This window comes from Pyrgilauda ruficollis, unplaced genomic scaffold (assembly GCF_017590135.1).
Source record: "Pyrgilauda ruficollis isolate IOZ18807 unplaced genomic scaffold, ASM1759013v1 scaffold5, whole genome shotgun sequence".
Classification (NCBI taxonomy): Eukaryota; Metazoa; Chordata; class Aves; order Passeriformes; family Passeridae; genus Pyrgilauda; species Pyrgilauda ruficollis.
In genome coordinates, this window is record NW_024526599.1 from 8,236,827 (window position 1) to 8,261,004 (window position 24,178).

At 37.3% G+C, this 24,178-nt stretch overlaps 1 protein-coding gene across 1 annotated transcript; it reads left to right on the plus strand.

The window, feature by feature from the left end:
- The first annotated feature begins 7,602 nt into the window (after positions 1–7,602).
- On the plus strand, positions 7,603–23,486 carry TMA16 (translation machinery associated 16 homolog). The gene is made up of 7 exons (XM_041480079.1): positions 7,603–7,689; positions 8,773–8,885; positions 15,550–15,587; positions 16,471–16,555; positions 17,010–17,158; positions 21,820–21,862; positions 23,244–23,486. Exons 1-7 carry the CDS (start codon positions 7,687–7,689, stop codon positions 23,413–23,415), a joined length of 603 nt encoding a protein of 200 aa, XP_041336013.1. The 5' UTR covers positions 7,603–7,686; the 3' UTR covers positions 23,416–23,486.
- Positions 23,487–24,178: the final 692 nt, after the last annotated feature.

The window sequence follows — 24,178 nt, forward strand, 5'->3', positions numbered from 1 at the left end:
GAAATACTGAAATGGAAGATGGAACTCAAAGTCATGGATTGAACAAAGTCAGTGGACTTTTATAAGGATGGTCCATAGATTAAGGGCATGATATCTGTATATATTTATAGATAGATAGATAGATACATAGATAGATAGATAGATATCCCAAATGACCAGAAAGATGATGGTGGTTAACTGGGATGTATTGGGAATTGTGGCATATGGGCATGATGTAAATGGTTTGGAATAAGGAGTAGATACTGTCCTGGATTTGTCTAGGATAGAGTTCATTTTCTTCCTAGTAGCAGGTACAGTCTGTGTTTTATATTTCATATGAGTAGAATATTGAGGACACACTGGTGTTTTAGTTGTTGCTAAGTAGTGCTTACTTTAAGTCAAGGACTTTTCAGTTTCCTGTGCTCTGCCAGTGACTATGACATGCAGAAATGGTTCTGTACTCTAGACTTGTAAGTACCTATCATACTATTTCAGTTATGGTCACTTCAGTTAATGTTGTTTTAGCTGTTTCTTAACCCCAGTTTTAATTATTTTTCCCTCTCTTCTCATTCAAAAGCAAAAGGCAAGGTAGAGCAACTAGCATCCTGAAACCATAAATATATTCCTTCAGCAAATACTGTCACCAGCAGCTGCCTTTAGTTTCTTTAAAACTCAAGACATTTTGAATTACTAGAAAGTGCAGAAAATATTTAATTATTTCTGTACAGTTTCATGCAGTGGTACTTAATTTTAAAAATAATGGTTCTTTTCATTTTGCTTTAGTCCAAGCAGCAGACATATTACATGTCTGCTTTTCATTTTGCTTTAGTCCATGCATGACATATTACATGACAATTAATAAAGATCTGAATCTTTAAGAGCTGTAACTTGAAATACTGGCTTGAATGAATGTTGTCCCTAAGGAAAAGTAATATTAAATCTTATTCCACACACAGAAGCACCAGCTTATAAAAGCTGAAAGTCTGGCTGGAGAGCTTTTTGGAACAGACTTTTTGTTGCAATGTTTTGCCTTTCTCCCATCAGTGATAAACCAAGAGCTTCTGGGTTCCTGGCCTAGCCATGCAGATTACAATTGATATAATGTGGAATTCAATACTGATGTGAATGCTTCTGAACTTGCAGCCTAAAAGGCCATTTAGCCAGAAAAAATAAACAACAAACCACCAAATAAGTAAACTTTTACTTACCATGGCAGGAAATAGATGCTGGAGACACAATTGCTTATGAGCACTACAACAGGGACTCTGGGGCAGGGAAAATGGTTTTTCCAGAGTCTCTCCAAAATAGCTTCCAAGTCTCTGCAGCAGTGAGCAAGAGGACCCTGAGGCCTGATTTGTGTGACAAGCATCAGAGACTGACTTTCTAGAATGTAATGCTAATATAAAGACCTGTGAGTTAAAATGAGTAAAAATTATTTCAAAATTGTTTTTATAAATAAGTTCCTTTATTTTGTAAAGAAATATGTTTTCCTACCTTTTATTCCAGAAACTTTTTGTTTTGGTTTGAGATTCATAATTTCACAGGGAAGGGAACTAATGATTAATAACAATATCAAAGATCAGATCCATAACCTATTAGGCATATCATTCAGTACACCTGTCTTGTAATACTGTGAAAGTGTTTATACTCAAATATAATTTCTTTTTATCCTGTTTTAAATACCAGAAGATACACAACAATTTTAAGTCCACTGAAGGTTTTTTTTGTTCCAAAGTAATTCTTAATATCCAAAGAGTACGGTACTCATCTTGCAAAAGATGTCATCACATTTGCTGTGCCAGGTCATAGCCAGTGGGAAAATTGCCTTTGGTGGATGGGTGCAGTTATACCACTTCAGAGCTATTCAGGAACAGCTCTGAACACGGAAGCAGAGTTTTACAGGACTTCATCACCATGATTCCATGCCATTGAATTCCACAGAGGTCACTGAAGGTCTTTGCCTTGAGACAGTTTCAGTTTCACACAACAGAATTTCATTTCACAGCAGTCACTATGGCACACAGTGATGGCTTTTGCACTAATAACATTCAGTAATGATTTAGATCACACTAATTGTTAAGTCTGTGCTCCCAGTGTTTCTTACAATATAATCAATAATAATATGATTTTTTTTTCTTTTCTAGATATTAATAAGGAGCTAGTAGTCCCCCATTTTCATGATTGAGGCTCCTCTATCAAAACAAATATTATTATTTAGTAGGGTATGATTTTTTTAAGGAATAAACACACTATTGAATATGGGTTGAGGTACTTCTCAGTCCAAGTGATTTTAGAGATTTTTTAAAGCTCGCAGAGGATGAAATTACCCAAACTCTACCAATTACACACACCAAAAGCTGAAAACAATCCAAGCTCATCCTCATTTTCCTCCTTGTCTTAAAGGTTAATTCCTTTAAACAGGCACTAATGAAATCATAGGTAGAAAAATAGAAAACATTAAAGGGACTAAGGAGATGACCGGAATTATTAAGATTGTAGAAGGCTTACAAGGAGAAGTTACATTTATTTAATGAGGAAAGCTAGACAATCAGCCAAATAAGTCAAACCAAATTTAAAATAATGTACTTTTGGATACAGGTATATAGCAGTAAGCCTGAACATGTTTATCTAGACTATGCTCAGATCACACTTGCAGACTCAGTTTGAAACTCAGAAGTATGCAGACTATCTACTAAAAAAAACCCAAAAACATTGTAGGAGAGTTGAAACATGCTATGCTGCTACAGAACTGATGAGGATTGCATGCTTTTAAACTGAAAATATCAGAGAGTTGAATACATGTACAGTTAAACTTTGCATAACACTGTGACATGCCTTAACAACATGAGAGAGAAATGTTGTTAATAATAATGAGAAAGTCTATTCCAAGTTTGAAATACAAAGGAATTAAAAATTAGTATGAACAACAAAATCAGAAATTATTTAGCCTCACAGGCACCTGACAACACAATATGCCTGCTAGAGGAGCTGAGGAAAACCTCCTGAGACCTGATGAAATCCCAGACAAGATTGAATTTCTGGAGTCAGCTCATCTAAAATATTACACAATATGTTCATGTAATAGCCTCAACTGCTGCAGCTACAGGGCCTGAAGATTGAAAAGGACAAAAAGGAAAGAGACCACTCAAACAAGACAGATAGATTAAAAAATTATATGCTGTCACTCAAATTTTAATGAAAGCATTGAGATTTCAATCTTTTCACATTTTTCTGTTTCACACAGTACTATGATTTTTTTTAGGCTAACTCAGTAACTATCTTTGTATTGTCGGAGAATTTCATCCTTATTTTTCCATTCTTAATGTATGTATAGTGAAAATATCCTGATATATCAAGGATGGGTCTGATAAATTTACCAGAGATTAGATTCAATTCACTATTGAAGAAAAAAGTTGCAATAAAGTCTCACAAGAATAAAATAATGAATTTTGGTTGAAACTTCACAAATGGGTATATTTGAATGGTTATAAGGAGGAATTCTTCAAATACATGCCCAGACAAGCTAAACAGAAGTCTAAGCAGAGACAGAGGAGTTTATTCTCTAAGCATCAGGCATATTGCCCAGATATATCTGCCCCTACACTAAACTTCTGATCATTTTATCTGAGCATTAAGCCACTGGGCACACCACAGGCTCCAAGGAAACTCTGGGTTCCAGAGAATCTGTTGAAAATCTTTGTGTATTGACACACACGCATGCACCCTGACTGGAATAATTTGGTCCAGAAAGGTGTCTGCAAAACAGAGCATCTAAAGGATCTAGTACAAAAGATTTTCTTTTCTTTGCTGAAGCTGCCATGCTATACAGTGACAGCATGTTATACTGCTACTCTGTGGGCCCTTTCTGGTTCTTTTCTCCAGAAAGTTTTAAAGGTAGATACTTCTACAGTTGATATCTTGAAGCTGGAAACTTGCAGAGTATGCTACATGGCTCCCGTGTTACCACGGACTTGCAGAAGGTGAAGCATGGTAAGAGAGCCTGTGCAAAATCTAAACAAATGAAGCAGCCAGAGCTCTCATTTTAAAAGGTTAAAGAGACGGATAAAAGGAGCCTCTGTCAAAAGGACTAAGTGGTCTTCTGATGTTCTGATTAGCAGCAGGAATCCATTAGGAAGAGCTTGAGTGTAATTAGAATGGAGAGATTAAAAGAAATACAATAGTAGAAGCATTTAGAAAAAATGGGAAGTGCAGGAATAGGCAACCTGCAACATAATCAAAGGAACATATAGTAGGTGTTTTTAGTAGTTTCTTGTGCAATATAGGTTAGAAATGATTGTAAACCATGTAGGAAAGAGTGAGTTATATAAACAGGTACTTCTATCACACCTTTTCTTAGTTTGTCAGCAGAAAAATTAAATGCATCAGTATCAATGGCATAAGTAAAACCAAATTTACTGAATATAGGAAATGTAAAGAAAATTTCAGACAATTGCTAGAAAGTCTGGAACATAGGTTTTAAAACTTGGCTTTATTTAAAACTCTCTTGAGTCATTTAAGTTGAATTTATAAAAATATTACCGCAGCCACTCATGTTCACAGTCTGTAAACTGTGGACATAAACAATGGCATTGAATTGACAGGAACTTAATGTCAAAGCATAAGCCTGACTAAATTAAAAGCAAATGGCATTCTATTTATGAAATCAGGATACAGCAAATATTAAGGTCTGTCTTTAAACCAATGAATGCAGATATGCTGAAGCTCAGGCAGTCATCTAACTGTGACAACAATGAGCTCAATTGTCAGCTGAATTATTCTCCTAAAGGTTGATTTAAAAATAACACAGGTCATGTATCATTTTCAGTACTTTATAATTCTTACCCAATTTATTTATATTTAAACAACACAGTTTCCTTCATACCACCACTGCCTTAAGATCTGACCTCTGCATATATAGAAAGAGACTAGAATTCCTAGGAACATATAATTAATTCATGAAGTTTGCAATATATATATACATTAAGTGAACCAGGGAGCTATATCCTTTATTCATTAAGATAATAGCACATGCAAAAATCACCTATTTAAGAGATATTAGCTTAATAAATACACTAAACAACTGCAAGCATAACTGCAATTTTCTATTACTACCATACTGCTAGGTCTTATTGATAACATGTAATATACTCAAGAAACTCTACATGTGTCTCTCCACTAAAGCCCTACTACAAATGCATTCAGACTTTGGCAGGTCCTGAGATTTACTGCCCACTGTCATCTCACTGATACAGTTTTCCTTGCTCATTACTTGTTTTTTCTTGTTTCTAAATGCAGCTGTTAATTGCTTTAACCTTTAGCTGATTCCCTTGAACTCTGGAAATTTGTATTTTATTTCCACTAAGCTAAACACAATTTTAAATTCCATTCTTATTAATGCAGTTATAACACTGTAAATGAGATTTTTAAGAATATTCAGAAATCAGTCTAAATCTTATGCCAATTGGTCTAATTCACAACATGTAAATGTCAGAATTTCTGAAAAGCTGATACATGCTATTGTAATGGGGCCTCCTTCTTAGAATTGTATGTCCACTGTATCCAAGTACCATACTGTAGTCACTGCTTTATAATATTTAACATAACATTTAATAGTAATTAGAATTTAACAGCAAATCAGTTCAAGGTTGAAAGAATTAAACTGTACTTGGCAAACCTATTTTATTTTGCTACTTTATTGTTTTTTACTGAACACTGTAAGAAAGACTGTCACAGCCAGATATCCCTCTATTTTAATTAATGCATTTGTAATAGCATCAGTAAAATTAATGCAAAAAATGCAAATCGAGATCCAACTATTAACATGCCAAATTTGGAATCATGTCTGTATCCACTGCCTCCCCCACAGAATAAATACATGAGAACTTACACAGCAATTACTCCACACAGCTGTCAAGACATTTTGCAAAAGATCCTTTGTAGATGGAGACAGTGAAGCACTAAAAAGAAAAAAAAAAAAAAAAAAAAAAGAAAAAAAAAAAAAGAAAAGAAAAGAAAAAAAAATTCAGATTACAAACTATTTAAAGAACAAGACCAGACTAGAAAGCAATGCACATTTAGATGGAACACTTTGGTTTGTAACTAGGTTATCAGATTAAATGCATCATCACCCAGAGGTCTCATTACAGTCAGTGGCAGAAGACCAGCTGAAAGGCCCCTCGGAGCTGCCCATTAAATTTAAGTGTCTACAGAGTCTGTGTTTCTTTCTTGCAGTTCCCATTAAAAACTTACTGTGGGTGCCTTCCAGCTCCAACTTCTGCCCCCCTTCCAGCTCCATGTCCTGCAGCTCAGAAGTAAAGCCAGCTGTACATCTGCTTCCCAACCAGCATTTCTCTGTGAAATGAAAGCTAGATGGAGACCACAGCAGTTTCTCTGTGGGATTTTGATGGGAGGACCATACCTATTGACAGTCCCAGGCATGCATGCTCTAAAGCCTCCAAGCTGTTCATCCAAATGAAGAAAGAATCTACAAATTACTTTTTTCATCTTACATTTGTATTCATGAGTGGGCCCTATAGTCGAATTGTTTTCATTGCCATTTTACCTCATTGCCTGACTTCCTTCATCATCCCTCGGTTAAATGCGAGCTGCTGGTCCCAAGCAGATTTGAACAGTATTATAACAGAGCTATTCCCCAGTTTGCTACTATGATTCCTGTGCTGTCTGACAGCATAACTCTAAATCTATTTACTTGAATGGACTATTTAAAATTCCATGCTCAGTTTCCTGTCTGTGACTGCTCCATCCTAAATTATTAGATTAAAATCCAAAATTGCTACTGTCACTGCCATCTGTAGCGGTTCTGTAAACCTATGAAACAGTTTTATTGCAAGGGCACAAACAGCTAATGTTCCAATACAAGCTGAATGAAGACTTTGCTTTAGATAATCCCACTCTCCTTATATATATATTTAATAAAGACTTGTGGGCTTGCTGTTTAGGGACGATCTTTAAAATTAATATGTTTCTTTATACATGAACAGATTTAATAGATTTATCAGCATCTGAAGAGCAAGAAGTTGTAAGACCTAAAGATGCAGCTGAACAGTCACCAGTGCTTTTCCACAGGCCCGTGGTGTTGGTGCTGATCCGCTTTGAGGCGTCACAGGAGCACTGCTGCCAGAAATGGGTGTTTTTTCTGGTTTGGTGATGCCTGTGAGTCTGAGAGCTACACTCTCCGGCAACTTTAAGTTTTGATTTTGGACTTTCCCGAGGTTGTTTCTTTCTCTGACCAAGGGAAAGCTTGGTTTCCTCACACAGGATGCCACCTTTTTCTTGACTTTGTTCCGTTTTCTTCAGCTCAGCAAGGGTCCGTCTTTTCATAGGCAAAGCTGTGGAATTCCACTTCTGGAATTTCTCCATCCTAATGATCACCAGGTTCTTGGACTACTTCTACTTTTCTTTTATCTCAACCTCACGGGCAGCAGCAGCCCCATTAATTGCAGCTGCCAAAGCAACCACCTTAGCTGCTGCCAAGACATTACCCAGCACCCGATCAGGTCTCCTTCGGGCCTGGCCTCCCCCGTGCTGTGTGGCCGCACCTTTACCGTCACACCGGGCCTGCCGAGCCCCGGCCCGGCCCGCTCGGGGCCAGCGGCGCCGCGGAACGGGGCAGCCGCGGAACGCCCGCCGCGCCGGCCGGACCGCTGAGGCTGCTGCACCGCGGCGCCGGAAGGAGGCTCGCTCGCCATGGTGCGTGTGCGGGGCTGGGAATGGGACTGGGGACAGGGATAGGAACAGGAATAGGGGTAGGGGTGCGGGTGCGGCTCTGCGCTTCTGGGGACGCGGTGCTCCCGGCCCCTTCATTCCTTCCGAGCGCGGCCCCACCGCGTCCCTGGAGAGGCGAGCCCGCTGGCGGCCGGTGGCCCTGGGGCCGATACCGGCGGTGAGCCGACCTCGCACATAAAAGCTGCTGCATTTCCTCCCGGGGGGTTCGCGTCGCTCTGGGCCTTCCCGGCAGGGCGGCCGCGGTCCCCCTCTGGAGCAGGTGGGAGGTGCCGCCGCCTGAGATTTCCCGAGGTGTTCAAATAGTTGTGTCTTTGACACCGTCTCTTTTTTTCGCAGCCCTAAGCGCTGATGTTGTCGCAGAGAATTGGATGTACTATAGTCTCCGTTTATTGATTGCCATTTATTGTGATGCAGGAAAGCCCCGTTGCTTTAAGGTGTTTTATTTGGGTGCAGTTAAATAGCACAATATTTCATAAAGCCATTCAGTTCTGTTCAAACATTTTCTTACCAGAAAGTAGCATAACTTAGAGTAGTATTACCATGCTTTGGAAATTCCTGAGTGGTATTCCCTCTCTGCAGCATGAAGGGGTAGAGAAGGAAAGTCTCTGGCTGCCCCCTGGTGTGAAGCATTCCTGTGATCTCTGGGGAGGAGCAAGAAAATCGCTTTTATTACATTGTTCAAATTACATGAGGCTCTTGTCAGAAATCCAGATAGGAGCTTTTATGGGGACATTTTTCTGCAAAGGTACAGAGAGCTAATATTAGTTTCCTAGCTGCAGAGTTCTGTGAAGTAGGTATTCTGACAGTAGTCACTCGGTAAGATTTACAGCATTTCCTGTGCTCTAGTGGTTTTGTTACACAATGTACTGGCTTCAAGTAATTTTGTTATTGAAGTGGGTGAAATTGATCACGTGTTACTGAAAGTTAAGGGCCTTCTTAGATATCAGTGCATGACCTTTTCAGTCTTCATCGTGGTGTGTACATCTGTCTTCCCTTTGATGTTTTACTCAGCCTTGTTAGTGCATAGTATCTTTGATGTCTTTTCAGCCAAAGTTACGGAAACCTCAAGGAGGGAAGCAAGAGAAAAAAGTTATCCATCCCTACAGCAGAAAAGCTGCACAGCTTGCAAGGGAAGTGCACAAACAGGAAAAGAAAGAAAAGTAAGTTGACTGCAAAACCTCTGTACAGATCAAAGAATAACATCACAAATGATACTTTTTATTTGTGGTAGTGGACATGGACTGTTATGCTGATACAACCACAAGAAAACAGAAGGGCCTGTATAACTTAATACTGCTCCTGGGTCATGTGAAGTGACAGGTTTACATGCATTAAATTAGGTTATACAAAGTGTGTAGTTCTGCTGCTTTACTTTGGGTGTTGTCTTTACAAGTTAGATTTCTTGTCTTTCATAACCTGAATAGCACAATGCTGGTGATTTCACATGAAGGTGAGTCACCTAGTTTGGCTTTACTTCAAGTTCAGTAAGAATCCTGCTTAGGGTCTAGCTGCTTCTGCTAAAATGCTGAGTTAATGGAAAAGAAAACCTAGAAACCTTCCTGCAGAAGACAGACTTCTGAATAAAACTGTTAACTCCTCTTTGGTGGTTTTGTGCTGTTCCATGGCCACTTCATTTTACTTCCAGCTCCCACAGAGGGAAAAGACAGCTGGTGGAGACTGGCCTTTAAATTACATTGTTTCAGCTTGCTTGTTGTTATGCATAAATATGTTTATTTAGGAAGTTACTAAAGCTAGCTTAGAGCATTTTTGATCTAAGTATAGTATAGCGCTACATAAACTATATAAAGCTGTATAAATTGTAGTGTCTGGAGGGACCATGTGAGCTGAGCCCAAATACTCATTTGTCTGAAGGTGTTAAATTGGAAACTCCCGGTTCAGAGACTGTGCAGTTTTATTGTTGGGATTGATGTACAACCTTAGGCACAGCAGTTGCACTGCTGCTTTCCCTAGAAGGGGGGCCTTTGCTGCCACAGTGGGGTCATGTAGCCTCCAGCAGAGCTGCTACAAGAATTCACAAGCAGCATGTATTGATTGAGCAGTTTCTTAATGCGCGAGAGGTTTTCTCTGCTGTTTCATATTTTTTCTGTGCTCTGTGACTGTTGATAATACATTTTTATTGCAGATTATTTCCCTACTACTAAATTGACCACTTTGTCCTTTAGCTGTCTCACCTTGTGTCATAAAAACCACTCACAGCTCTTAATCACATAAAATTACTTAATCTTACTTGATTCTTAGTGCTTGCATTCGTGACTTCACCTTAGAGAAAAACATGCCCAAGAAAACTTAGTGAGGGAGCAATACTTACTGGTTATTCATTATGACATGGCACACTCAAAGCTTTTACTGACAGTCTGGTGTGGTTAGAGTTACACTGATGTGGACAACAGTGCTGATGTTTCTGCTTGGAGTGCTACTTTTTCTTCCTCTTGCAAGAGCAAAAAGTTCAAGGGCCCTGCTGAAATTGATGGACAATATCCACTGCTTTCCCCTCACCTTTTGTTTCATCATAGAAAGCTATCAGGTTGGTCAAACATGACTTACCTTTAGTAAATCCATGCTGACTGCTCCTGATCACCTCCTTGTTGTGCGTGTGGATAGAGATGGCCTCCAGAATGAGGTGCTGTGTTGCCTTCACCATGATTTAGGTGGGGCTGATTGGCCAGTAGTTTCCTGGGTTCTTCTTCTTGCCATCTTGGAAGAACAGGGTGACATTTGTTTTCTTCCAGTCCTCAGGCTCCTCTCCTCATCTCCACGAGCTTTCAAAGATAATTGTGAGCAGTTTAGCCATGGTGTCAGCCACCTTCCTTGGCACTCACGGATGCATCCCTCAGGGCCCATGGCTTTGTGGATGTCAAGCTTGCCTAGATGCTCTCTAGCCCAGTCCTTCTTGGCCAAGGGCAAGTCTTCCCTTCTGACATCCCTTAACCCTGGTCAGAGATTCCTAAGGGCTGCTCTTGTCAGTGAAGGCCCTTGCAAAGAAGGTGTTGGGTATTTCTGCCTCATCTCTCCTCTGTTGCCAGGGTCCCCGTCAATTCAGTAAGATGCCTACATTAGCCTTTGTTTTTCTTTGGTCACTGATGTATTTGAAGAAGCCCTATCCTTGCTATTTCAATCTAGGCTGATTGTAAAAGATGTAACCTTTCATTTTGCATAGGGAAGCCATTCCACCAAGAATAGTGTGTCAGTTTTCACAATCCACAGCATATTGTGATACAAAATATAATAACAATTTTCTGTCTTTATATCTCATAAATAAGATTTCTACATCTTACGCTTCTGGGGCCTGAACAGTTAACTAACATTCTGTACTTTGTAGGTAGATCACTTTTGTTGTGGTGTTCCACAAATCACTTGCATTAAAAACATCCTCCAGTTCTCTGTGTTCTATTCTCTATATTGTCTTGGCTTGAAGAGCAATTTAATTTGAAAGATATGAATAATGGGGTTTTTTTCCCCTTAGTGTTTTTAAAAGACTTGTTAAGGGATCCAATTTCTTTAGAGTCTCTATCTAAACTATCAGCTTGGTAAATTCTCAGGATTTTTTTTTAAATATTGGGAATTAAATACATGTTGAACTTTTTATTGTAATTACTTAGCTTTCAGTTTCTGTAATATAATGGTGAGGCTTGGATTCATTTTGCATAGCTCTGAAAAAGACAAGACAAATTTCTGATGCTGTGAATGGAGGAAAGCTTTCCACTCCTACACTCTTGGGAAAAAGAAATAGCTCACACCAGTTTTATTCTTCTGCATTGCTTCTGCAGGTCTATTAAATGTCTTTAAACAATTTTCCAAATTGCTTCTATTGAATGACTGCCCTGTTCTCTGGTGGAAGGTTAGTACATCATTTGGTGGTAAATAGAAGCTGCCTTGTAATCTCTACAGAATTTTCTTCCTTAGTCCCATCCACAAATCTGGCATTTTTTTTGACCATGCTTGTTATTGTGTAGAAGTAAGTTGTCTGAAGTTTGAATAGGACACAAAACTAGAAATGGAATTCTCAGTGTGATCTGACTAGGTGTGAGGGAAGGGGATAATATCTCTGTACAGGCATTTCTGCATTTCTGCAGAATGGTAAAACCGTCTTAGAGTATTCAGTGAATGTTGGAAGTCCATAGAGGTCATATGTTCTATTTTTATTAAGCTGTGGATTTCCTTGCCAGAGGAGGATGCTTTAATTGTGTGGTAATACTTTTTTGAACATACATACATTTTATGTGTTGATTACTATTTAACACAAAGGTGTAGGGTGTAGGAAACCCTTGAATGGTGTGTTGCTGGAGGGTGAGAATATCTTTTATAGAAGTATCAGTCAATGTTTTTGGGTTAGTGTGGTTTGTTTATTTTGTTTTGCTTGTTTTGGTTTGGTTGGGTTTTGTTGTTTTTTTTTCCTTTGCTGCTTGTCTGGAGACAGCATTCAGGACTGGAGACAGTTTAGGCTTCTATTTATTAACTTTCCTATAGGATAGAGGGAAGGAAATAACTACTGTGAATGTTCCTGTTTATGTTACTACAGAAAGGAAATTGCATTAAGTTATGAGATGCATATTGCAGTATCTTTTTCCCAAATGAAATAGTAAAAAAGGGTAGACATTATCCACAAGGACTTTGAATATTTAAAATGCAGCATTGGGAAAAATGAGGGAGAAATTCTGCATTAAGTTGCAGAACTCTTTTATGGGCTCCATTGTCCAGTCTTCACTACAAGCATTCATAACAAAATATGACAGCAGTTATAAGTTTACTGTCCAGAAACTGTGACTGCACTACAAAAGACCAATCTTAACCATAATAAGAGGAGACAGACCAATTGCTTTTAGAAAATTGGCTACAATCTTAAATCATCTTGTTCACTTCGATTACACCTTTTTCTTGCCTGCATCCGTCTCCTCTCAATTCTCTTCAAGGTCTAATGAGCAGCAAGAACTTCCAGTGTATTACTACCAGTTTATTCTCTCTTAATTTACATGTGAATTCTTATTCCTTTGGGCAGCTTGTTTGCTCTGTTAAATAATTACGTGGATGTTTTTATGAGACAGCAATAGCTGCTTCACTGACAGTAGTAGAACACTGACTTTTCTACACTTTAGGAAACCTGACCATAGTGGGAAATCAATGAAACTTCTGTAGTAGTGATGTACTAGCACCAGTCGTTTTCCTGCAACTGCAGAAATACCTATCTGGTTTTGGTAGCTAAAGCTAATCTAGCTGTGAATTTTTTTTTTTCTGTTTTTTCCCTCCTGAGTCAAAATAGACCCTTTCTAGTGCATGCACAAAACATTTCTTAGTAGTCAGTGCATTTTCATTACAGATAAGCCAGTCTAATACTGAGATGCTCTGAGGTGTGACATCTAAGGAGTTTTTACAGGGGCATGAAGCCACCCTTGGGGAGTAAGCAATCTTACGTCTCCTGGTAGAAATCTGTGTGTTCTTTTTCTGAGGTTTTCCCCTGTTTAACTTCCTAATCTCTCCTGACCCACTGTGCTTCTACTTGCATTGCTTATGGCAGTGATGCTTTGTGACATACTCTTGCAGATTCTTCATGAGGAATTGAAAAACTGTTAGCTTTTAAAATTATTTATTTTGAAAAGCCTATCTTCATTTTCAGAGCCATAGATGGCATTTGTATTTGTGGATATTATCAGGGAAAAATACTGAGTTGGTAATCTGATTTGGAAAATACTTATTCATTGTTAGTATTTAGAGTAGAACAGTTGAATATGGTATCTGAGAGAAAGAGCTGCTGAAGGAACATGTAGAATTTACCTTTAAAGTACCTAGTAAGCATCAAGAAAACAACTAATCGTTCTTATTAATAATCACTGTCTAAGCAGAGGATTTCTGGAAGGTGGGTGAAGAAGAAAATCATCAAGAAACAACAGCCTGCCACAAGACTGTGTCCCTGGCCTTACCTCCCCTTCCCTGAGCGAAAGCTATTACTCATTGTGTGGAAGGAGAGGAGAGGAAGTTTCTTTGACTCACCTGATTTGATTAGCCTCCCTGCTAATGCTATTGTCTTCTAGCAGTCACTGAGGTGAGGGTTTTATAAAAAGTACAATAAGGCAACATCCGAGCCTATCATTCATGATTTCTCATACTGAAATTAGTTGTGTGCACCAAGAGACTGAAGGTTTTTTGTCCAGAAGAAAATGGTGGTTCTTTGCTGCTTTGATAAATAAATGACTAAGTGGCCCTTAGCAGGTGCAAATGGCAGTTTGTAGTGTTTTAGAATGTAGATGTGAAATGATCCTGTTTAGGCAGCTTTCCTAGATGCCATGCCATTTTCTCTGTGGCAAAGCTTTGCAGACAGGCTCATCTGGCAGTGTTGCCTTGCAGGGCTTCCAGCAGGGATTGCTGGTTTGGAGTTCCACTGAGGGAAGTGTGTGTCCTTTTCTTGGATGCTGTTACCATCCAGAGGTCCCTGCTGTAAGTCCTCTGAGGATAAAAGCCTGCCCAGCTTTTATTCAAGGCTTCTTCTACACATGCTGGGGTATCCATAGAAGTAAAAATTTCTTTAATATGTTAGTGGAATTCTTAGCAGCTCACATATGCTGTGCATTTGCTTGTACATGGCTTTTAGAGAGTCTTCAGAGGATGAAATACTTCTTGAAAAATCAATAATTATTTAATAATGTAGGTTTGTGGACAAGTGACACAAGTGTGTTTGTCTCCGGAAAGTAAGGGTTTATCTTTTGATCCCAGTTTTTGTGGTAGGTGACAGACTTCTGTGCTCTGAGTTACTTCATTTAGCTCTAAAATGCTCATTAAATTTTACAGAGTAAAAGGAATTTAATAAAGGAGCACAATATCTTTGAATTGTGATTAATTTTAGCATTATTTATTCTTTGTCAGTTATAGCCTTTATGATTTCTTAATCCATTACCAATTTCCCTATTTAATAATAATAAGAAGAAGAATAAGAAGAAGAAGTCAATTTTATCAAAGGTCCTTGAATATATACACTGAATGTTCATGGCTAGAATATTTTTTCCAGTGAAAAATTTCATACTTACCCCAATAATGTGTAGTTTTCCTTTCTGGAAACAATGGAACATTGCAACATCCTTTGATGCACATCGAATCTGACACCTTCAGGACAAAAGAGTATGAGGCACAGGATTTCCTGCTAGAGAACTTTTCTTCTTTGAGAACTCCTAATTAGGATAAAAATTAATCCCAAATAGAACTGTATACTCACATCTCATAGCGTACAGAAGGCTTTTGAGTATCCTGCCAGAGATTCCAGTGGACTTATAAGTACTGTGAGACAGAGTTGGGGAGTTCTTGAATGAAGTGGTTAATTTTGGTTTCTTAACATACTAACTTACTGTTCAGTAAGCACAGGCTTTAATGATGACAAGTTTTAAGGTAACAGAATGTTATTTTTCTCACTGCATGCTTGATTTGCAAGAATGCAGTGCAGTGAAATCTCCCAACTCATTAAACATGCCAGAAGAATATCAGGAATACTTAAGGAAATTGTGACAATGCAGCTCTTTTGTGTAAATTCCTTTTGTCACGCTCTGAGAAAAATGTTGTGTCTTTTTTTCTTCCAAGAAACTTTTTAGCTTAATAGGTAAACTGGACAAATTTCAGCTAGTAGTTTAACCAGAAAGTAGATCTTTTGGATGAAACAGAAAAAGTTTTCCGTTATTTGGAATTTGTCAAATATTTATATTTGAAATTATACCTTGACTTTCATTGTGACTGAAAAAAACCCCAACTTTTTGAGAATAAAATTAAGGTCATTGTTTATATGGTACTCATTCCTGGCTAACACATCTGGTTTTTCTCTGCTAGGTTGAAGACGGACAAAGCTTTGCGTTTAAGTATTATTGGTAAGCAGAAACTTCTATTACTGAGCACAGCATTCAGTTTCTTAGTAGAGATTCTAAGTTTTACCAACTTTTTAGACGTCCAGTTAGAGCTTCTTTTTCTATGATCTGATTCTGCAATCTTCAAATAGACTTGGTTGAAATACTGAAATACCTGATTTGTCCACTTAATATATACAGGATTGAGTTTGGGGCTGAGCATAGCTCATCTTTAGTCAGTGTACACAACAGCAGAGCAATATAGAGTAAATGAGTGTTTTGTACATCTGTACACATATTTATTGTATTTGGTCTCCAAGCTTTTTCTAACTGGTAAAAGATGATATATGTAGTTTAAAAGACACATTGTGTTAGCAAGTAAATTCAAAACTTTGAGACACAACCTGGAATATTTTTCTCTTCCATATGATTGATCCTGCAGCTTTTCAATTTAATCTGTTTAAAAACAGATGTGACAATCAGAACTCTTATGCAGCCATTGTGTTGGTTTTTTCCTCCTTTCTAAGTTTCCTTCCTAAGTAATTGATATAGTGATATTTTAATTTCCAGTAAAACAAAACCTAACATCTTTTTTTTTCTTTTCATGTAAGGGAGGTATAAAATAAATCTGTTTTAGTTAATTTCCAGTAAAACAAAGCCTAACATCTTTTTTTTTTTTTTTTCATGTAAGGGAGGTATAAAATAAATCTGAAATGATGTGGAAATGTTTATATTACAGCTGCCTTCATACCTGGTACCCACAGTATCAGAGTCTGTGATGCCATTCAAAATCTTGAAAAACAGGGGGGTGGAGGGGGGGGGGTGCATTTAAAAACTTTGAGAAACTTTAATATGTATTGACACTACAGTGCTGGTGTAACCATTAATATTAAGTTTATTCTTGTAGGAGAAAAACTGCAATGGTTTCAAAGTCACCTTGATCCCAGTAAAATCGAGTACACAAAGAAGGAAGCTGGTGAACTAATTGAAAAGTAAGACTGGTGTTAAAAACAAGATCAAAAAGCTTGACTTGTCTTTAAAAATAATGTGATGATGACTTGAGGAGGACTTTTATATATTGGTAATTATAATATCAAGTAGTTGATTTTATTGCCAGTGACAAATACTGAGAGATGTATATAGTCACACTAGAATTATTCAAATAAGTAATTTTGTAGTTTGGGGTTTTTTTAAATTATTGAAGTATATCCCTAGTTTTTTAGTGTGTGGAGGACTTTAAATGATTTAGACAGTAGTAATCATATGAATTTGCTTGCTGGGTTATTCTGTGACATCTGAACACTCAGATTTCATACTACTTACTCCTTGAGTCTCCAATAAATAAAGAAAATAAATATAATTAGTAAACTAATTGATCAGAGTAATTCTGTTTTGCAGTTATTTTTTATGACTGCATCAAGCTTTTATGCATTTTATTTCTTTCAGTTATATGTGTCGATTTAATGCTGAATTGGAGCAGATTGAATTACAAAACAGTATTAAAGGCAGACAAGGAAGGCAGCATGGTTCACGGGAAACTGTCATCAAGCAGACAATAGAACGTGAAAGACAACTCTATGAGGGCTATGGAATAGGTATGTAAAAGTATTAGAAAGAATTCGGTCCTCACACCTGCTCACAAGGCCAGAATCTAAGCAAACTTTCTAAGCACTGTCCTTATTTTTCTCTTTAAAGAAATTACCTAAGTAATTTCTAGGTGCTTGTGCCTTGCAGAGTTATTTGGGAGGAGGGCCATGGTGAAGAAAAGGAGAAAAAAAGATGGTGAAGATCTGACTCGTATATTCTACTTTTGCCTTTCTTTGTGCATCTTTGCTATTGCTGTCTTGTCAGTGCAGGCATATATAACCTATTTTTCAAACTGAAGTGAGCTTTTAATGCACCTGCCTTGAATTCTGTACAGCAGCTGGTTGGACCTTAATTTTATGGCTGGAACTAGGCTGAAGGGAAGCAGCAATAGTTTGGTGAAATAAGGAAGAAAGACAAAGAGATAATAAAAGTGCAAAAAGCAAAGAGTTGCTTGAGGATAGTCAAGATAAGCAGTGAAGTGTTTGTATTTTGCTTTAACCAATAATGTACAGGTTAAAGCTGAGTGGTTAACTTGGCTTTAATGTTAAAGTATTATCCACACATAATTGATCCTTCTAATAGTAAAATATGTTGTGGAAAACATGAAAAATCTACATTACTCTGTAGTTAGGATTCAAAGCACAGCAAGGTTTGGGTTGTGTGTCATATTCCCTGGTCCCATAGCTGTTCCAGCTATGTTCCCTCCCAGCTCCTTGTGCACCCTCAGCCTCCTCTCTGGTGGGTTGGGGTGAGAAGCAGAAAGAGTTATTTGTGCAAGCCCAGCTCAGGAATAATGAAAACATCCTGTTTTCATCAACAACATTTCCACCTAATCTAAAATGCAGCCCTGTACTAACCACTGTGAAAAAAATTAACTCCAGCCCGGCCAAAATCAGCACACACTGATATGTATTGTACAAACCAAGAAAATTAATGACTTTAAAATTTTGCCAGTGCAGCCGGCAGAGGAATTTAAGAATATCTGTATGACTTCATGCATCACCTTTGATGTCTTAGAAGGAGGGGGAAAAAGTCATAGGAAAATCGATTCTGTGATTGTCATCAGCTTAATTGTAGAATGTATTCTTTTTGTTTTTTGCTTTTAAATTTTAGTTCTTTTTGTTTTTCTTGCTTTGTGCAAAGCTGACAGAAAAAGGCAGTAAAACTAGAGAAAAAGATGTCAAAAGCACAAGCACAACATAAAAATAATCAAGAAGCTAGAAATATTGTAGGCAAAATTTGAGGTTATTATAGAATTAGTAAGTAAAGCATTCAGAGAGCACAGTGCAACTTCACATATTAAATACACTTTCAAATCATTCATTATTTGTTATCACAGCTGCTGCAGGTTTTGCTCTCTGTCTAGGACAGTGTTCATTCAGAGAAAATAGTTGCTGCTAAGTACTATAGCAACTAAATACTGTAATTAGAGATTGGGCATAAATGGAAATCAGCTGGAAACAGTGCTTTTATGCCTCTAGCTCATTATTAATCTTAGAAGCTTTAGTGAGTGGAGCTTTTATAACTGACTTAGATTTGTTGGGTTTTTTCCCCTCCTGTTCTTGAACTCAGTTATTTCTTGTATGCATGTGCATTTGCTATGAAGAGACTGCATAATATGTATTCTTTAGGGAAGTCTACTAAAATTTGATGCAGTCTATTTAAATCATAGGATCAGTTAGGCTGGAAAAGACTTCCAAGATCATTAAATCCAACCTTTGACCAAACACCACCATGTCAACTAGACCATAGCACTAAGTGCCACATCTAGTCATTTCTTGAACACTTCCCGGGCTGCTGATTCCTCCATCATTTCCTTGAGCAGCTTATTCTGATGCTTAACCACCCTTTAAGTGAAAAACATCTGTCCTGAATCCAACATGAACCTTCCCTGGGTATAGCTTGAGGGCATTTCCTCTTGTCCTGTCAATGAAAAACCAGCCCTTTATAAAATGTAAGGATTTGTTTACAAAAGTGGTAGACATCCCAAAATACAGTAAATTTTAGTCTTTTTTTAAAGAAACAGTACCTATACAGGGAACATTATCAGTGATGTTGTTGAGGTTTAGCAGCTCCTTGTCCCTTGCTCCTTAAAATATGCCTACACTAGTTTTGCTGCAGTTTTCTTCCTCATGTTTTCATTTTTGTGTATTTGGGTTTTCTGTTTAATCTGGTCTTACATGTTTATAGCAAAGCTGTTGAAAGACAATGCTAGACACTTACTTACTTCTTTGTAACCCAGAGTTAGTATGCATTCAGTGGAAAAGCATCATAATTATTTCATTCGAACATCATCCATTTTTGACAATTCACTTCTAATTACCTTGCATGTTCTGTCAGATGCATAATACTAATCTTGGGGGAAAGTGGCTTTTAAAACTAAATACACTAGTTTTATTAATTAGTTCTGCAGGCTTCACATTACAGGAAAATCAATTTAATTTGGATGAAAGCTGTATCATTTCCACTTATCTGCTAATGTAACTTCTGTACTATTCGTTCTCTGCTGTTTTCTGTAGTGATCATTATCGTATAACCAAATAATTTTTTGCCTAAAGAGCATCATACTTTTCATATGAAAAAGTTTCATACTTTTTAACAGGCTTTTTTTTCAAAAGAAAGAAAACTGTCTGAAAGGGTCAGAAACATTAAAAAAAGTTTACTTACATCTTTCACTGCTGTTTTGCTAAACGCATAAATTGTTGAATACTTTGTCTTAGAAATGTCAGATAATAAACTATTCCCCAAAATACTGTCTTTATTTCTTTCCCACTAATTCTTGTTCCGTATTTCTCTCTTACATTTTCTTCTGTCTTTTGTTTAAAAAAACATGCTCCTATGACTTAACATTTTAAAGCAAATGAAGGAGTACACAAGCAGCAGCAAAAACCATGACATTGGTGCATGCTACGGAGATGCAGCTGAGTTAGACAAGTGTTACTAATATAGCATAATTTAGAAAATCAGTTACTGTGCAGTATATACTTAATTTCTACACACAGCTCTATTAATCTTGCGACTCAGTAGTTTTTATTGTGTAACGTATTGTAAACACACATGTAACCGTAGCTTAAAAATTTTGCCACTGCCAAAGCAGATGAATTCTGTGCCAAATCTTGATTTGTCACAGAATCTTCTCTCAGAATGCCTGCTTTCTCATGATGTTGGTGAGCCCTGGATGATAGGCTAGATAAAACTGTTACAATATTCTCTTTGGAAAAGGTCTGCTTAACTTAAACCCATTAAATGTTTTCCAAAAAAAGGAAAACAAATGAAAGGGCTTAATTTGAAAGCCTTGTCATGTAGTCCTGGTTTGTCTGACAAGAACACTAAACTATGTTGAATCAGTGCTTTTATCGAAGGGAAAAATACAAATCTCAGCATGGTGCCACTTCTGCCAAACTCACTGTTTACATCACTACATGCACTGCTGGAGCAAACAGAGTAGCACTGATTGCTCCTTGTAAAATACCTGGGAGAAGGGAAGAACAACTTTGCTTTGTGGGAGCGGGGGTGTTCCAGCGTTTGGCACTGTGCTGCCATGAGTGCAGTTCAAGGGACTGCAAAGAAAGCAAGAGCAACCATGGCTTTTTTTCAAAGCTCTGTTGGGAAGGATGGACATAATCTGGCATGGATATTAAGCATGGATTGTGGCATGGAACCAAAGAATCAGCAGACCAAAAAAGCATTAGGTAAATATTTCTTTGCCTTGCCTTGCTCAGCTGTGAGCAGTTCACCTCATCTGTTTACTGAGGAGCAGTCTGCAGAAATCACTGTAATTGTTATCAAAACATTTCATATATATTATTGTTCTTCAGTTGGTAACTTCATAGCCAAGTATGAAAGGAAGGAATGGTCTTCTGATAGTAAGGACTGTCTGGCCACAAAGATAAATGGCACAGGTATCATCATGCCATGTTTTGTAGTAGCAAAATCATCCATAGTCCTGCATTGATAGCATGATTTTATTTATTACTGTAAAACTTGAGGAAATTGATAGGTGAACAAAAGTAGAACTGTTTTCAAGGACAGTGTAAAAGTTGCTGAAATGTCACAATTTTAAGAGCTAAAATAAAGTGGATTTAATGTTAGAAAGGTAGAAAACATCTGTCTTGTTGAGAAGCCTGCTGGCTGTGAATTCTGTACAATTCATAGACAGTAATGAGGTGTTTTATACAGTGGGAAGATGTCAAGGCTCCTAAGGTATAAATCTCCATAAATTAATGGTAATGTTAAAAACAGACTGCTTGTAACTCTGCAGGACTGACCAAGAAAAGAATGACACAGAAGGGAGGCAAAGCAGCTTTGTCATTCTATGCAAAATCTGCCTAAATTTATAATTTACACTCTAGTAGGAAGATTTTGGCTACTCCTCAAGGAAAAAAGCAAAATGATCTGTTCTACAGGTCCCAATACAAAATATTTGCCTTCCTTTTTACTAGCAAAGGTGATGCAGATATGTATTATTGTTTTCTTTATTTGTATTATTATTATTATTATTTATTTTATTATTTGCATTATGTATGGCAGGTTTCTTTTAGAACAGTCTGGTTGCAATGGAAATGAGGCATGTAGCCATTTTGGTTAGAGGCCATTTAGCTGACGTTTGAAATGAGACTCACTTGAATAATGTAACACATCTAACAGAATTTAATTTCTTTCCTATTAGAAATCCCAGACATTATGAACAGAAAGCATCTTAAATTTTTCAGGTAGGTTTTTTGTTATCACTAATAATCTGCTCATGCAAAATAGTGTTTCTGAAGTTCACCTGTTGTATGTCTTTTCTCATAAAAAAAAAGGAACTTATGCAAAACTGCCAAGGAATTTGTCATTTGAAAGCGCAGAGTAGGTATGGCACTGCTATTTTGGCATTTCTTAGTTGTTACAAGCTGAACACCTGTGCCAGTTATTAGAACATTGGAAGATTTAGATTTGACAGTTAGAATTCCATTTCTGTAACTTAAGTAGCTTTTTTGCTCAATATTCTTAGATAATATTTTACCTAAAATTCTGACTTGAGCTGTTTGCAGTAGTGTTGGTATGTGTGTATATACTAGCTGAAAATCTTAAATGAATTCATAACTTGCATCCAGTTAAAAGATCTGAGAGCTTTGAAACTTGCTGCTGGCTCATTTGGGCCAGCATGTTGGTATGTCCTGGTAGTAGATTGGGTGAGCATTTTTGCTGACAGCTCTATCAAGTGAAATACTTTAAAGGAAGAAAAAACCCCAACAACTCAGGAATGCTTAGCAAGGAATGCTATATCACTGACTTGCAGGGATGGTATGTAGCCACAAGTCATATTTACAGGATGTTGAAATAAAGCCAGAAATTCCAAAGACAGACTGCTGTATTTATAAATATGCAACTGACTTCTTAAACAGGGACATCAGACAGAAGTGTTGTTGTATTGCCTTGGTAAAGGAAAAACATATCTTATAATTGGCAAAAACTGTCTTTGCCCTTGAGAAAAATTATCCATGAAGTGCACTTACTATAATCAAGAAAGCATTCTATTAAGTGAGTACTGGGTTTGACTTATATTTAAAACAACCCCTTCTCCTTCATGCAGCCTTTTGAAATAATACACTCACCATGTGTATTAATGTTTACTAACCCTTTACGTTCTCTTGAAGTCACTCATACAACAAGTTAACATTAACCATAAATGACCAGGGATTTACGTATATGTGATGTCACATATGCAAATGAAGCATCCAGATGAAGAAACTCTTCTGACCTTATTTTCTGTGGCTTACCAGACTGCAAGTTGAGTGAGACAAACCTAAAAGCAGGTGGCCAAAAGTAACTGAGGGTACAATAAGTCTGTGGGAATTAAATGAATCATATATTTTTGTTTCAGAATATCACATCTGAAAGTACTTATTTCTTCACAGAGAAATTACAGCTTCTGTAGTGTACAAAATCAGGTGAAATCTTTGTTGCTGATTCATACCACAGTGGGACAGAGAATGACTTAGAAAAGCAGCCTCACTTGAGTTAGCATCTTCTGAGGAAATGTGAATTAACTCTGCCATTACTTCCTTTCTATTGGTAATTGGTTTTCATTACCTATTTTTTGTCTTTAAGAGAATGGGATGGTGATCTGAGGAAACTGCCAAACATCAAAATGAAAAAGCTCTCTGCTAGGGATGCTGCCTGCAGTCACCCTGAGGTGACAGATGTAGAAGCAAAAGAAGATTTGAATAAAGAAGAAGAGGTGGGCCCTGATGAGCACCAGCTGATCCAAGAGCTGAAATAGTGAAGGGAATTTTAAGAAATATATTTTAATTTTCACTGAAAACAAAAATAAAATTTAACTATATTTCTAAAGGCTTTGTTAGTTGCTTTTTTATTATCTGTTTACCTACAGTGAAGAGTAAACAAGGTTACTGGGTAAAGCTGTATAGTACTGGATAAATTTTTTGACTATAAATAAATACTTATAACCTTAATCATGTCCGTTTATGTCTTGAAATCCCCTGACTAGCTAAGTTCCTTTTCTGTCTTGATTCAGACTGGAATACTTTGTGGTCAGAAATCCTTACCTTTTTGTGGTAACTGCAATAATCTGTTAAACATGAGGAACTCTTCTCTTTGTACCTTTTCTTTGAGAATCTGTGTCAGGATCATAGAGATCTGGAAATGGTTCAATAAGATACTGAGTGTTTTATGTTTTGTCAAGAGAATTTGAAAGAGTTACTGTCCTCAGCAATCTGTATTGCAGAATTCAGAAAAAAAGCCAATCCAAGTCCCTGCAGTCTGTTTTTAAATATATCTTAGTCCATATTTTTTCTCTAACCCTTTTGTTGAGAATTTAATTGAAGCCACTCAGGACTTTGCAATAGGCTTGCTTTATGAAGCAACTTTTTAGATGCTTTTAAATGTGTCTTTCAGGAAAGTTCTTAGCAGATTATCACTTTAAAAGCTGTAAAATGAATAAAAGAAGGAAAAAGGGCATGGGCAGAATTTGGGATAATTTCACAGCAGGCATTAAGTCGGACATCTCAGTGCATGTTAGGCTG